General features: G+C 31.5%; 1 protein-coding gene across 3 annotated transcripts in view; it reads right to left on the bottom strand.

Annotated features, from left to right (window-relative positions):
• The window catches only part of TCERG1 (transcription elongation regulator 1), a 65,986-nt gene that overhangs the window by 29,525 nt on the left and 19,320 nt on the right, over positions 1-17,141 (bottom strand). For 2 of the 3 annotated variants that reach the window (XR_004232131.1, XM_031953484.1), the window contains exons 5-6: positions 6,606-6,848; positions 517-717 (exon numbers count right to left, since the gene is read on the bottom strand). Coding sequence is in view for 2 of the 3 variants with exons in the window: in XM_031953484.1 (XP_031809344.1) it covers positions 517-717; positions 6,606-6,848 (444 nt within the window). In the remaining variant the exon portion in view is untranslated. Of the gene's footprint in view, positions 1-516; positions 718-1,955; positions 2,019-6,605; positions 6,849-17,141 lie in introns of all 3 variants that reach the window. The other variant, XM_031953483.1, reaches the window with a different exon arrangement.

Here is a 17,141-nt window from a genome sequence, read left to right as displayed (position 1 = left end):
AGATACTTAGTACTAATATTTAAGATCTGATCTTCCAAAAAATGAAAGACGACAATCTATACATTTACAGTTGGGCACAACTCTTTCAGGCATCATTGATAAAGTCCATTTATTACAATAAAAGATATCCTAAGAAAAATGACCTATGACACAAGATACTTCTCAGAAGCATCCAGCACACATCTATCATTATGAAAACCAGTCCTATCAAACATAAATCTCAAAAAACAAATTACACATATTCCTAACAATACAGTTAATAAGATAATCATTTCAAAGTCTCTAAATAATTAAAGCTTTTCTAAATGGAGAAAACTATGACAAACATGTAGAAGACATGTCAATTTCAAGTTTTCAAAGCAAATCCAAATAAGTGATTCAATGAAGAAATAATTTCCCTTCAATGTTATGTTCAGAAGTTTGAGGGTAAAGTGTTTCAGAATTCCATACAGTACGAAATTTGTTTTATCAAAATAAACCATGACACAACTTGATAGGTCATTAAAATTGCTATACCTTTTTCCTTTAGTTCTTGGGGTTTTTCCCATGTTGATTCTAATGTTCTATTATTATAATAATATGTCTTCCCATCTGCTGTTTTGTACTCTGTCCATTCAGAAACTGCTGTTGCTCCAGCTAAGGTCGCAGGTGAAGCAGCAATAGCAACCTGGGGATGTATCATGGGTACAATAGGAGGGGCCATTCCTGGCAATACACCTAAAAGGGAAAAAATGAAAAAATAAAACAATAAGATATCAATTCCATATTAAAACAATGAATCTTAAAATGAACCAATTAAATAATTTTATAAACTTGTATTTTATGTAAAAAATTAATAAAGTAGCAAAGTGTAAAATTTCATAAGTGTACTATTCTAAAGATGTCTATGATAATCCTTCCTTTTGAAGTAGTAAAACATATAAATCAAAGACTCTGAAATGCAATACAAAGAATTGCCAGAAATTGAATTCTCTCATAATATACTTTTCAAATATTATTTTAAATAAACAAGCAGCTGAAACATTAAATTAGATTAACAGCATATAAAATTATCAATATAGAAAAATATTAATTCTTTAATTTTTTGAAAATTAAAAGACTATCAAAAGCATAATTAAATCTCAACCATGATCTTCTAGTTCTAAAAAGGTATTTACTACTAGGTCCATGAACTAATATTTGTTAATGAATTACTGATATTACCAAATCCACCTCACGTCCAACTAAGCCACTTGTTATCTTCATCTCTCTCTCAAAATTCAGATTTTAACTTTCATTAATAAGGAAAGCAAATGTGTTCCATTTTTTAAAGTCTTGTCTTTACTTTATACTAACTAGATTAAGTACATAAAAGAAAATATACTCTGATATACTACAGAATACACAAGGAGATATAAACTAAAAATTTACTTAAAATACATTTAATTAAGTCCAAGTTTAGTAACAAGGTACAATTTTTCAGCCAAACTATTTTAATTCAGTAACTTAAAAATGTAAATTTATACTATACATACAAATAGTCACACATACACACCTACTGGCATGCAAGCACAATCACATCACTTTACACATGGAAATGATTTTTTAAATTTAATTGAAAAACACACACACATAACAAAATTTAAACTAAAATTTAAATGTTATGTATATGGGAATGAAATAGTTCACACACTTATTACATAAAGTAATAATTAAAATAATCTGACCTTATTTTGTTTTTTGTGAACCAAGAAAAATAAATAAACAAACAAATAAATAAATAAATGAATAATAACCAACAACACTATATCTATTGGGAAAAGTAAGTGTTGGCCAAATGTGACATCTGCATTTATACTGCTCATTAGAAATTAAAAGATAAAGATCCACTCACTTGGGAAAAAAAATATAAACAACAACATTCACTACCATGCCAACTTACAGACAAAACGAACTAAGATGGTTTTAAGAATTACCGGTCTTGGTGGTAGCGACTGTCTTTACATACGGGCAGCTGACTATTTGCATCATTGCTACACCTGTAAAATGGATAAGCAAGCATGTTGGAAAGCTGCCATTGTATGTCAGCTACCACTGGGATTCAGGATAATAATAATTTACCAGTACAATTTAGAATGCCATTTCCATTGGAAAAGACAAAAACCACAGAAAAGAATTTCTTGTTGCTCTGACATTTCAGGAAGTGGTGCCAAATTGTCAATAATTACTATAAAATTATAGTAACAATTACCTCTATATTGAACCAGCTGCCATAACATTTGAAGGAGTCTCAGGGGTTTAAATTCAATATGGGAAGACCTCTTCGTCCATGCACACACATTTAAAATTCTCATATGGGCCATTTTCCTACAGGACATCAAAATCTATGCTGCTGTTGCTTAGAAACCAATGGAAGGCAAATGCAGCATGAAACCGACAATACATTTTTCTGTTTCACTCTGTTGCTAAGAACCACATGCAGTAGCTAATGCATGATACATTCATGCAAAGGCAAAGAAGATAAGGAATGAGGATAGATGAAAATATTCCAAAGCAAAGCATACTTTTTAAAAAAAATGGCAGAAGATCAGAGTGAAGCTTAACAAATGGCACAATAGTAATGCTCAGTACTATGAAAATAATTTTTTTTTTAAATGAAATACAAGGATGGGAAATGTTGTGAAGGCAGCATAATATACTAGTAAAACTAGCACTGCTTCACTCCTTCAGTACTGTGCATACAAAGAACTACATGTAAATAATCATGAATTCTAACTTGAATTAACAGATAAAATATGCTATGAAGAAAATTATACCCAATGAAATTGCTGAATAAATAATTCTTACTAAATAACTGTTATGGGAAACGGGAATCTAGGTTAAAAAGAAAGCTGGAAATCTAAAAACAAATTATGATTGTTTTAATTTAGGCTTCAAGGAGAATCGAAGACAAAGGTAAAAAAGAAAACTTGGTAGAAATAACTACATTTTGGCAGCAAGAAAAAATAAAAATCATGCTTTTCTTCTAATTATTTTTTTATCCTTAAAAAGGACAGGAAAAATTAACTCTAGCATTCAAAATGAAATTAAACCCCTGGGTTTATAAACTAATAAAACAAATAGAAAAATAAAAACTTTAGAATAAAAGATAGCTTTATATTTCAATGAATTTTTAAGATTAAAGAAAGTCTCCAATTTTATTAAACTTTTTAATGAAAGATTTATTAAAGCTAAAAATATTAAATTAGAAACAAGAAATAAAATCACTCTACTACACGGTACTGAACAAAGCAATTAGTTGTTTTTTGTTTTGTTTTGTTTTTTAGTCTCAGAGAAAGATTTGGTGTTATCAATGTTTAAAAGAATACATTGTAAAAAATTCGTTTTGTGAAGGAAGTTATAGCATGTATTAGATCTAAGTCAGTATAAACTGCCATCTACAGGATGATTGTACCAATTATTTTAATTTTGCAGAGGAACTACTTAATTAATTTCAGAGTATACTCACTCACCCCAATAAATATATTGTGAATTTTTAAATATATGAAAATAAAATTAAAATGAGATCTATTAACTTTAGGGATTTTTAGACCTTATTAAGTTAACCAGGCCAACATGTATTTTATTTCACATTTTAAAATATAGAGCATAATAAATACTTGGATTTTAAAATTTTTTAATGCTGAATATATAAAAAGACAAAAGCTTGCCTCTTAATCTTGGTGGTCACAGCTATATGAAGAAAATACACATTTCATTCAACTATTTTTAAGGGAACAATTGTTCAACTTTCCTAAAAAGTAGTCTCATCAAAATATGTTCTTTTAAGATAAATGCTTTTTACTAAGTTATTACTTGTTAACTACAGAAATTGCAATAGGAATTTTGGAAAATTCCATTCCATTTCACAATTTTCTAAACCTCTAAATGAGGTTTTAACTTTTAATATGGAAATTCAATTCTATAATTCTATTCCAAGTGATAGCTTTTATCACTTTTCTTTCCCATGCCTTTACTTCATACTCCTCCTTTTTTTCTTTTTCCTTATTTTAATCACTGTCTCATTCCTTTACCCATTTACTTTACAACTGCTGATACTTACAATATCCTATAGCAAATGAATTTATAGAAAAGCACTTTACTGCCCTATTTCTCTTGTCCCTGAAGTAAGTTTAAGGATAGAGGAGAAAAGAAGATAAAAATAAGAAACATAAACTGAATAAAGAGTACTATTTCTACATTTCCTCTTCCAACTTCAAAGAACAATGAAAGAATGAATTAATCAAAATGAGAGCACATGACAAAATTTATAATCCTATTTTCACTCTTCTATCCAGCCTTTTTTCCCAAAGAATCAGAGACCTTCTTGGAAGATACTTTGGAATTTAATTCGCCTTCCCTCTCAATGTAGTAATCTATTCTACAACGTTCCTAACAAACAAACTTTGCTTCTAGTGACAAAGAGATACCTACTTAGGAACTCATGCATCTCCAATATTTTAAACAGTTTTGATTTTTACAAAGGTCCTTATAGAGTTAAATTCTGCCTACCTATAACCTCTACCCACTAGTGTTAAGTTCTTCCTCTGGAGCAAAAAGAAGTAAATCTCCTATCTCTTCTCCAAGCCAGCCCTTCAAATATCTGAATATGGCTACAATATCCCATTTCCCCCCACCCTTCATCTTCTCTAAACATTCCCAACTCCTTCAATTGTTCAGAACTTAAGATCTCATCTTATGCTGTTGCAACTAATAAAATAAGAAAAAAAGAACTGAGAGAAAGGTTTTTCCCTATGTCAGAAAACCCTTGCAAAAATCTTTAGTTTTTAAAAGGCAAAGTGATAGGCAAGTCAAAATGAAATAACTGCAAAGAGTGACAGTTTTTTTTTTCTTTTTGAACATAAAAGAAATTAAACTTCAAGCAATTTAAATTTTGGTATATGCTATTAGTAAAAATGAAAAGACTGTGAGGGTATGCTATTTATACTAGAGATACAAGTAGAGTTGAGCTGCAGTGTACAGTATATGAAAAGAAAATAGAAATAAAGTTAAAATGGTAAACTAGCACCATATTATATAGTTTTGATTGCAGTAGACAAAAGGAATCTAAATTTTTTTTTTTTTTTTTTTTTAATGATTGGCCTTAATAGAACTAAACCAGACCAAAGATTAACATTCTAAGATGGCTGGACACCTGCGTTAAGGAATCTCCTATCTTTATGCAGCTCTAGATTCTAACTATTGCTGAGCTGCTGTAAATCATCATAGAACATTAAGAAATCTGAGCACTTTGACAAGTACCTAAAAACTCCAATTATAGGGCAATGATTTTCAAATAATGCCTATCATTACTTGACAAACACAAGTTATTTAAGAACCTAAATAAAATGCATTTTAAGCTGGAAGAGTAATGCTATTCTTCATGAGTCACAACCTTAAAAATCTCGATTCTATATAAAATTAAAAACAATTTAATTTTTTACATGAGTTTCAGAACAAGGAAGCATGTTTTGTCTCTTGTTCCACACTTGTGTTAGTTGATACAAATCATTTCCACATATAGCTCTCTATCTATACTCATGATCACTTGTTTCAAAATTCTAGAACATTACATGAAAAATATGGATTTTTTTCAAGCTTTTGATCTTCATTACTGAGTTATATAAAAAGAATTAGCAGTCTTTAACAAGATAGCACCAAGAATGATTATCTGAATTCTTTTTTTTTAAATTTTATTTCAAGACTGAAATGTTTACATCTAAGGACACAGTATTGTTTGTATTTGATATGTACATATCTGAAAATTATTTCTGACCTACATTTTTACAAGACATGAACATAAAATAGAATCAACATGGAATACCAGTAGCAAGATATTAATGAAAAATCACTAGACTGAGTCTAGGGACCTATGCTCTACTACAAACTATATATCCCATGGCAACTTACAATCTCTATGCATCTCAATTTTCCCATTTATAAAATCAAGGGGGTAGGACTAAACAATCTCTAAGGACCATTCTAAAATTCTAAATTTCCTTGGCAGCAGCAAGAGCATCCAAATTAGAAATATCCAGTACTATCACTATTTTATATTTTGCAAAGGAACACCATTTTGCTACCTTAGGAGGAAAATTTCCTCCTTACTTTTCAGCTTAAGAAAAGGTGCAGGCCTTTCTCGTATAGAAATAGTTCGCTAGGTTCCTGTGGAGATTTTTCTCTTTAAATTAAATAGTTTGCATTTTATTTCATATTTTAATGTCCATAAAATGTGTAGCACCTTTTATTCTAATAGACTCAATCCCTTAAAAATAACTGAATTTAAAATAAAATAAATGCAAAAGGTATCAATTTTTACATCTGAAGCTAATAGTCAAGATAACTTCATTTTAAATGTGACTAACTTTAACAACTGGTGTATGTATCAGGTGTGAAAATACAAAAACAAAAGATACATTTACCAAAAATTAAAAGAGAAATTACTGCAATCAGCCATGAATCTTTCAAAAAAACACTTTAAAATGGGTGAGATTCAAGGCAAGTTTCATATGCAACAGACACATGAGAACAAACTTGCTGACATATGAAAAACATAAAAATAAGAAAATTATCAGATGCTGATTTACCTGGTAGTGGAATAGGCATGCCGGGAAGGGGAACACGAAATGGAGGTACCATTACTGGTGGAAAAGCAGGTATTGCCGCTGTTGGCTGAGGTACTGAATGAGGAACTGCAGGAGGCAACGTCTGGGGGTGTGGCTGGGGAACAGTCTGTACAGGTGTAGCCGTAGGAGCTGGGGTTGAAACACTAACTGAAGGTGTGGCAACTGAAACAGCAGAACTTGGTGTCTGATCTTGTGTGGTGGGTGCTAATAAAAAATGAATAAAAAAACCTATTTTAAGCCTTTATTAACCATATTATCAGATATTTTTATATGGTTACAAGTAACCATATAAAATACATTAAATTAATATGCATCATCAGTTATAGTTATCCTCTCTATAATAGACCCATATAGCTCACACCATTAAAGAAAAATCTAAATCAAATCTAAACTGTCACTTTAAAATGTTTTTTATAAATTCAATGTTAAAAATCAATTTTAGCTTGTACTTGATGGGGAAAAATATCATTGTCCAATTTAAAACTATTTAATTAGAAGTAAATGTCTTTAAGTGAAGTCTATAAATGAAGTTGGTGGCTCCAAATACAGTGAAGTTCAGGCTGGAGACAGGAAAAATACCACTAAGTAACTTAAAGTCACCCAATGATCCAAATAATTTGTCTGTATGGGCTTTTAAAAAAAAAAAAATGTATTCATTTGCTAATAAAGGAAAACAATCTTGAAGGACAGTGAGCAATTTTATGACAAACTCACCTTAGCTAAATGAATGGCAATGGGGCTAAACAACTGTCTTTCAGGAACTAAGAATCAAATAGTCTAGCACAGACCAGGTCTTAGGCCATAGTACCATATTGATATTACTTCAAAAACTGCACAAAAAATGAAATTAAGTGATAATATTTTACTAGTTCTCAATTATTATAATTTAGCATTAAAAAGGGAGAATCAATACACATAAATATCTTCAAAATATTTTATCTGAGAAATAGCAAAAATGTGGCTTGTTACTTTTTTTAACAAATGCAAAATTTTCAGTTACTAAAAACAGCAATGCATATCTACTAATTATTTGGAAGTAACATCTAAGAAAATTCATATTTCTAACCACCTCCCTATAGAGGCTACTTTTAACATTTGATAAGAGATATAAAAGTATAAATTATTATTTTCAATTATTTTCCTATGAAAGTCAATTAGTATTATCCGCATTTTTTTTATGAATTTGTTCAAGTTAAGAAAAGTGAATCCATGAAGAAATAGGACAAGATTAGAAGATCTTAAATATTCATTTCTCTTTATACAGGGGCTCACTGAATTATATACTTAAAAAAATTTTATACCTATGTTTGTATATCGTACATCATAAAGGTAATATAGTGAGAACAAAATTCTAATTAAAAAGTTGCCAAAGGTTAATGTTATAAAGATGCACCAGTAGAATTAGTAAAAATATCAAACCAACCCATTTCCTTAAGGTTTGCCTATTCCAGACTTCCTGGATCAGAAATGGGAACAGTAATCCTTAAAAGGGACATCAAAGGAAGGCCATGGAAGAACTAAGAAAAAGTTCTTTACAACAACAAATCCATACCTCTATAATTCATTTCCTAAAATGATTCACTACAGCACCAATCTCCAGGAATAACATTTACCTGGTTAAAAGCCTTCAGGTAAGAAAATAAGCATTATTTTAATATTTATTAACACAACATGGACAATTGTTAAGATACACCTAATAAAAAGCAGGAAAGAACAGTCTTAAGGAAAATTAATGCAACACAACTGAAATGAAAAATGAATATTTTAAAAAAATTGCACTCAAGACATAAAATAAACTTAATATTTTTTTCTTGAGTCAAAAAATTATGCCTCCCACTGAACAGAACAGAATCATCTCAATAAAAGTGCAAAAATAGTACTGAGAAAAACAAAGTGGTTGCAAAATGAAAGATATTTTTAGAAAAATAATAACATATGACATACTCCAATGACAGGCAGTATGCTGTGAAAAAGAGAATCACTCTCAGAACAAGAAAGATCTGCATTCAGCTTTGATCACTCTAAAACAATACTATGGGTAAATCACTTCAATTCTGTGTTCCAGTATTGCAGCACACAAAGGAAGGGGGAGAAGACCAAATGAAATGCAAGGGAAAATTTTTTTTAAACAAATAAAAGTAAAAATACAATAAAACATAATGCTGATTTCTGATTTTTGAAGTCAGTATGCTTCCTACACTCCCCCCTTCTGTTATTATTTGAGTTTGACAGCATTGCTCTAGACTAATTCTCAAATAGTATAAATTACAGACATGTCTACTGCTATGTCTACTACACCAATGAAATCAGAAATTTAGTCCCTATTTTCTTATTGACACATAATTTAAGAATAACTAGGGCAGCTAAGTAGCACAATGGATAAACTGCCAGACCCGGAGTGAGGAAGACTCAACTTCCTAAGTTCAAATATGGCCTCAGACACTTAGTATCTGTAATGACCCTGGGCAAGTTATTTAACCCTGTTTGCCTGAATTCTTCATCTGTAAAATGAGCGGGGGAATGAAATGGCAAACAAATTCTATCTTTGCCAAGAAATCCCAAATAGGGTCACAAAGAGTTGGATACAATTGAAACAAATAAACAAAGTAACTAGATGTACTAAGAGGCATACCTGTTAAGCTAGGGACAGCTAAGAGTATCACAATCATTCTTACCTAATGCAGTAACACCATCTTCTATTTGTATGGTGCTTTACAATTTTTAAAGCTCTTTCACATATCACTGTTTGTGACCCTAACCTTATATGGTGGGCAGAAGAGTTAATTACAAAAACTATCCATGATTTCAGAAAGGCCTGCAGGGACTTACATAAATTGATGCTAAATGAAGTGATTTAGGTCAATTCCATAGACTTATGATGGAGAGAGGCATCTCCATCCAGAAAGAAGACTGTGGAAACTGAATGTGGATCACAACACAGAATTTGTACTTTTTTTGTTGTTTGCTTGGTTTTTTTTCCTTCTCATTTTTTCCTTTTTTGAAATTTGTTTTGTGCAGCATAATAAATGTGGAAATATGTATAGACGAGGTACACATGTTTTAACATATATTTGGATTGCTTGTTGTCTAGGAGAGAAGGTAAAAGAGAGGGAGAAAAACTTGGAACACAGGGTTTTACAGGAATGAATGCTGAAAACTATCTTTTCATTATTTTGAAACTTAAAATCTATTAAATTTTTTTTTAAAAAAAGCTATTCAAGATGAGTTTCTTTTGCCCTTTTTATTCCCATCCTCCCATTCCTATCACTGCTTTCAGATGAAAAGTTTCACTGGAAAATTTTACTCAGCCAAATGGGTTCTGTGAGCACTCAATTTGGGAGTCATAAAAAGGGAAACTCTCAACTTATCAGAAATAGTAGGACTAGTAAAGGATCAGGTACTATTTAGCAACTGCACTGCCCAAAGGTAGTTCTATGTCACAATTCCAGGGCAGAAAGGTGCACTAACATTTGTGGCTGCAGCCACCTTTGTTAAAGATCTGAGTGCAGACCTGGAGAGCAGTGATCACACTTCTCCTGGATTAAACCACTTTGGATATATCAAAAGCTTGGAGAACTAGTTTAAAAAAAGGCATCATTAAAAAACTGAAGCTTAAGACTTCTCATTCTCAAGTAAGCAAAGCTCAACTTTAACAAAATTCGAAGTCAAAAACAAGCTGTAAAAATAAGTTAATAACAAAAACCTGACCACAAAAATGGTGACAGGGAAGAAGACACAAATTCAAAAGATAACATAAAAACAACCATATACAAAGTATCAAAAAAAAAAAAAAAAAAAAGAAAAAGAAAGAAAGAAGACACAAGAATTACTGGAAGAACTAAGAAACTATTTTAAAAACTGAATGAGTGTTAGAGGAAAAATTAGGGAAAGAAATGAGAGTAATCTCTCAGACCTGTGGAAGAGGAAGGAATTTATGACCAAAGAAGAACTTGAGATCATTATTAATCACAAAATAGAAAATTTTGATTATATCAAACTGAAAAGTTTTTGTACAACCAAAACTATCCAGACAAGATTAGAAGGGAAGCAATAACCTGGGAAAACATTTTTACATCAAAGGTTCTTATAAAGGCTTCATTTCCAAAATATATAGAGAACTGACTCTAATTTATAAGAAATCAAGCCATTCTCCAATTGATAAATGGTCAAAGGACATGGAACAGACAATTCTCAGACAAAGAAATTGAAACTATTTCTAGCCATATTAAAAGATGCTTCAAATCATTATTAATCAGAGAAATGAAAATTAAGGCAACTCTGAGATACCACTACACACCTGTCTGATTGACTAGAGCGACAGGGAAAGATAATGCAGAATGTTGGAGGGGATGTGGGAAAACAAACACTATTACATTGTTGGTGGAATTGTGAATACATCCAGTCATTCTGGAGAGCAATTTGGAACTATGCTCAAAAAGTTATCAAACTGTGCATACCCTTTGATCCAGCAGTTACTACTGGGCTTATATCCTAAAGAGATTTTAAAGAAGGGAAAGGGACCTGTATGTACAACAATGTTTGTGGCAGCCCTGTTTGTAGGAGCCAGAAACTGGAAACTGAGTGGATGTCCATCAATTGGAGAATGGCTGAATAAATTGTGGTATATGAATGTTATGGAATATTATTGTTCAGTAAGAAATGACTAACAGGATGATTTCAGAAAGGCCTGGAGAGATATGAACTGATGCAGAGTGAAATGAGCAGGACCAGGAGATCATTATATACTTTGACAACAATATTATATGATGATCAATTCTGACGGATGTGGCCCTCTTCAACAATGAAGATGAACCAAATCAGTTCCAAAAGAGCAGTAATGAATTGAACCAGCTACACCCAGTGAAACAACTCTGAGAGAGGACTATGAACCATTACATAGAATTCCCAATCCCTATATTTTTGTCTGCCTGCATTTTTTATTTCCTTCACAGGCTAATTGTACACTATTTCAAAGTCCGATTCTTTTTGTACAGCAAAATAATTCTTTGGACATGTATACTTATATTGACATTTAATTTATACTTTAACATATTTAACATGTATTGGTCAACCTGCCATCTCTGGGGGAGGGGGTGGGGGGGAATGAGGGGAAAAATTGGAACAAAAGGTTTAGCAATTGTCAATGCTGTAAAATTACCCATGCGTACAACTTGTAAATAAAAGGCTAATTAAAAAAAAAAAAGAAAAGAAATGAGAGTAATGCAAGGAAATCATGAAAAGAGAATTCACTGCTTGGTGAAAGGCACAAAAATATTGAAGAAAATAACACCTTAAAAACCAAAATTCATGGGGCAGCAAGGTGGCACAATAGATAGAGCACCAGCCCTGAAGTTAAGAGGACCTGAGTTTAAATCTGCCCTTAGACACTTAAAAGTCCTAGCTGTGTGATCCTGGAGTTAAGTGACCCCAATTTGCCAGAGGGGGAAAAAATTCACCTAATAGTTTTTACTATAAAAGGTTTAATCCAATGGTAAAAAAGGAACAAAAGCTCACTAAGGAAAACAATTCCTTAAAATCAAAATTGATGGAGACAGCTAGATAATAGTGGATAGAGCACTGGACCCAAGTGAGAACCTCAAATTTTACCTCAGACATTTAATACTTACAAGTTGTATGACTTAACCCTGACTGCTTCACCAAAAAAACAAACAAATAAATATAAATGAAAAATCAGAATTGAACAAGTGGATGTTAATAAAAATGTTAGTTTTCATTGTTAATAAAACATCAAGAAAATAATAATAAAAAAATCAATTAAGATTAAGAAAGTGAAAAAAGTGTAAAATATCTCATTGGAAAAACACCTGACCTAGAAATGAATTGAGGAAAGATAATTTAACAATTTCAAGTAAAGAGAGAGAGAGCCTTGATATGAGCTTTCAAGAAATCTATCAGTGTCCTGATGATACATTAGAAATGTAGAGTAAAAGAGAAATTGAAAGAATCCACTAATCAATCACCTCCTGAAAGAGATCCCAAAATGAAAACTTCCAAGAATATGCCAAATTCCAAAGTTCTCAGTTCAAGGAGAAAATGGTGCCAAAAGCCAAAACAAATCATTTAAGTATCAGGGAACCACAGTTAGTTGTCACACAAGATTTAGCAGCATCCACTTAACAGGAGCAGAAAGCTTGGAATAAGATATTCCACAGGACTACAAAGTAGGTTACCAAGAGTAACCTATCCAGAAAAACTGAGTATAATCTTTCAGGGGGAGAGGAGGGAAGGGAGGAAAACAACATTTAACGAAATATAGGACTTTCAAGCGTTACTGATGAAAAGATCAGAGCTAAATACACATCTAATGTTTAAACAAAAGGCTCGAGAAGCATAGAAAGGTAAATAGGAAGGAGAACTAACTCAAAGGGATTCAATAAGCATAAACTGTTTACATTCCTACATGGGAAGATAATAACATATAACTCCTTAGAACTTTAATATTATTAGGGCAGTTGAATCTACTGTGTTAAGATGAACTCAAAAAAAAGGAGAAAGGGAAATATGCTGGGAATAGAGAGAAGTGAGAATGGATATAGAACAGGTACACTAATACACTAGTTTACAGGCTGTAAATTAGTTGGACCATTCTGGAGAACAATTCAGAAATATGCCTTAAAGGCTATAAAACTGCATACTCTGACCCAGCTAATACCACAACTAGGTCTGGATCCCAAAGAGAGCAAAGGAAAAGATCTATATGTACAAAAAACACTTATATCACTCTATTTTTGTGGTGATAATGAAATGGAAAGTGCAGGGACACTCACTCATCAATTAAAAAATGACTAGAAAGTGAGGGCATACCCATCAACTGTGGAATGACTGAACAAGTTGTGTCTTATTAAGAGGGAATAATATTGTGCTGTAAGACCTTTATGATCCAATACAGATTGAAGTGAGCTAAACTAAGAGTTCATTATATACAATAAAAGTAACATTATAATGACAAACTGTGAAAGACTGATCAATACAAAGATCCAAGACAGTTCTGAAGGATTGATAATGAAAACTGCTCTTAACTCCAGAGAAAGAACTGCTGAACTCTTGAATACCATTTGGAATGTATTTTTTCCATTTTATTTTTCTTACTTTTTTCTGGCAACATGACCAAGATATGAATGTTTTTGATGAGTATTTCATATCATATTGCTTGCTTTCTCAATAGGTGCAGGAGGAGCTAGACAAGAAGAGAATTTGGAACTCAAATTTTTTTTTTAAAACCTGTCAAAAATAATAAATGAGATCCAAAATGCCAGGTATTTCAACTTAAAAGTCTTGAAAGTAGAAGAGCAAGGAAGAAATTACCTATGATTAGAGGAAAGTGTTCATGACCAAACAGAGAAAATCAAATGAGGCAAAACTGACCATTTTAATTACACAAAATGAAAAGGTTCTTGCACAAACAAAACTAATTCAGTTTAAATTGAATGAGGGGAAAAAAATCTTTGCAGCAAGTTTCTCTGATTAAGGTATCATTTCTAGAATTACTGAGAAATAATTCAAAGTTGTAATAATCAGAGCCATTCCCCAATTGATAAACAGTAAAATGATATATAAACAGATACTGTTCAGAGTAACAAAATTCAAGCTGTCTATAGGAACACGTGAAAAAAGGCACTTAATCAGGTATGTCAAACAGGCACTGACTGTTTGTAAATTAAAATGTAATTTGGAAGTATTTAACAAAATAGCTAAAAATACAACAGATAAAGATAATGTCAATATACGGTTTTCTAAGTCAATAGACCATCATCAGGAATCCTTATGTAATGTTTAATGGCTCCACTATTCTTTGAGCTTAACACTACTGCTTTAAGTCACTATAAAAAAATGCACATTAAAAATTTTTATATACAAAGGCTGACAACGTTGTCCAAAAATAAAACAAAGAAAATGCTGAGGGAAATATGGGAAAACGTACATTAGGTCCAGCCATTCTAAAAAGCAATGGAACTATGCTTAAAAAGCTAATAAACTCTTTGATCCACTGATACCATTTTACTACTGCATCTATACCTTAAAGAAACGAAATGAAGACAAAAAGGACCAACATTAAAAAAAAAAAAAAACCTTAGCATCTTTTTGTAAGTGGCAAAAAGTTGAAAAATTGAGGAATGGTTGAACAAGTTATGATTTAGCAATGTGACAGAACACTTTTGTGTTGTAATAAATGAAGTGAATGATTGCAGAGGAAACTGGGATCTACATGAACTAAATAAAGCAGAATGCAAAAAAAAAAAAAAAACAGGGAAAACAACTTTGTATTATAATAATATTGAAAAAAATCAACAGCTTTGAAAGTCTGAGGAACTCCAATTAACAAAGTGAGCTATGATTAATCATGATTCCAAAGGACTCATGATGAAACATGCCAATTAACTCATCTTGAGACTGAGAATAAACCAAGTATGGATTAAGATATATATTGGAGAATATGGTTAATGTGGGAATTTGTTTTCCTTGAATATACATTTTTTTTTCTCAAAAGGCAAAAGGATTAGGGAGAAAAAACGGGGAAGGAGAAAGTTGCGTTTTTGTTGACTGAAAAAAGGAATTTTAAAAATTTTAAAAGAATAAAATAATAGAAAACTAACCTCTAAAATAATCTAGAACATTTTCCCCCATATATTTAATTCTTTAAAAAAAAAAAAAAAAGAACAAGAAGAAAAGAAAAACTGATTGGCAGAGCTGGTTATTTTGAAAACATCCTTGGCAAAAGATGCTAAAACAACTTCCTTGTTACAGTTTATATAAAAATCCTACTCTGATGTTTCATTGTAGCATGCCATTTACCCCAGACTTTCAAAGGCTCTATGACAAACCAGAAAGGTTATAACAAAGCTTAATGTTTTTGGACCAGTCAATTAAACATCAATTTAACTGTTTGGCATTCTATTTTTTCCTCTTGCCAAAGTGTGGGTGTACATATAACGATACATATACATACATATATTAATTTCCACTTTCAAATTCTCTCCCAACTACTGGCATTGTAATTAGTTTTTCTGTACAACAGAAAATTAAATGAAAAAACAAATGAACATCAAGATTTTATCTATGTGTGTATACATATTAAAAAAAAAAACTGACATTAAAAAAAGGAAGAAATGAACTACATCAGAATTTAATGTCCTGATAAAGTCAAAAGCCAAAGGAAGATTCAGATAAATAAATGGAAGAACAACTTATAAGTCCTCTTTCTTAGAGAAACAAGTGCTTTCTTAAAATTTAAGCAGCATCTATCAAAAACCAAGAACAAGCATTGTCTTTAATATAGATAAACTTGAAACCTTCCCAATAAGATTAGGGGTGAAACAAGGATGTCCATTATCATCACAATCATTCAATATTATTTTAGAAATGTTAACTACAGCAACAAGACAAGAAAAAGAAATTGGAGGAATAAAAGTAGTCAATGAGGAGACCAGTAAACAGTAAAGGGACTAGCAGAGTTGATTTCATCATATGTCCAAAGGCAAAGAGACATATTTAATTCTCACCATTTACAGCAGTTACATTTTATAAAGACCCTACGAACACTAAATTTATGAATACTGAACTATTACCTCTCAAGGAAGTACAACATTAGATTCCTGTCTCTAGTCACATTTACTTTAGCACTTTCTAGAGTAGCCTCAAGTAAAAATCGGTGAATTTCCTGTTTCTTTTTCTGAATATACTATTTTGCTGAATCATTAACATTAAGCTCAAGACTAATAGCATACATGTATTTCTCCATAAGGCATGTCAGAGTTCCTGTGCTCAGGCAAACTAAACAAAAATTCAGCAGTTTCTCAGCCTTTTTAAACAACAAAATCAACAAAAAGGTAGAAAAATGTAAAAGACATGGCACTAAACAACTATGAAAAGGATACTTGTTTAACTATTAAGACTAAGAAGGCAGAGTATTGCCTTGTTGGACTCAGCTGGGAATATGTACGTTAAATGACTCAAATTTTTTAACTACTTGGCATATGTCCCTAAATGACCACAAAAAATACAAACAGTATTGATTTCTGGATTACAAATTTTAGAAAGTGGCAAATTTTCAAATACAGAACCCACACATATTTAGGACTGACTGTTCAATCATTTCACAAGTTACTAGACCACCCAGCCTTGAATGGAATCAAGTGATTATGATTTAATTTAATAACATTAACTTAAGCAAAAATATTATCATGAAGATCACTGCAGGTGATGAATCTCTATCTGTTAGAATTCATGAAGAAGTAGAAAAATTCTAGGAAGATGTTAATAAGTGAACATTTACTCTTCTTACTGGCTTCAACATAAAAGCAGGTATGGGGGACAATGGCAAATAGTTTGTTGGTATATAGCTTGAGATTAGTAATGGAAGAGTCCAAAGACTTGAAGACAATGAAGATTCATACATGCACATCAAGAATATCATCCAATCCCAAATGATGAAGCACACTATGTACCTCCAAAGACCCGATATTATTTGAATAGAAA

This window comes from Sarcophilus harrisii, chromosome 2 (assembly GCF_902635505.1).
Source record: "Sarcophilus harrisii chromosome 2, mSarHar1.11, whole genome shotgun sequence".
Classification (NCBI taxonomy): Eukaryota; Metazoa; Chordata; class Mammalia; order Dasyuromorphia; family Dasyuridae; genus Sarcophilus; species Sarcophilus harrisii.
The sequence above is the reverse complement of the archived record's forward strand: the minus strand, read 5'-3'. Positions and strand labels throughout refer to the sequence as shown.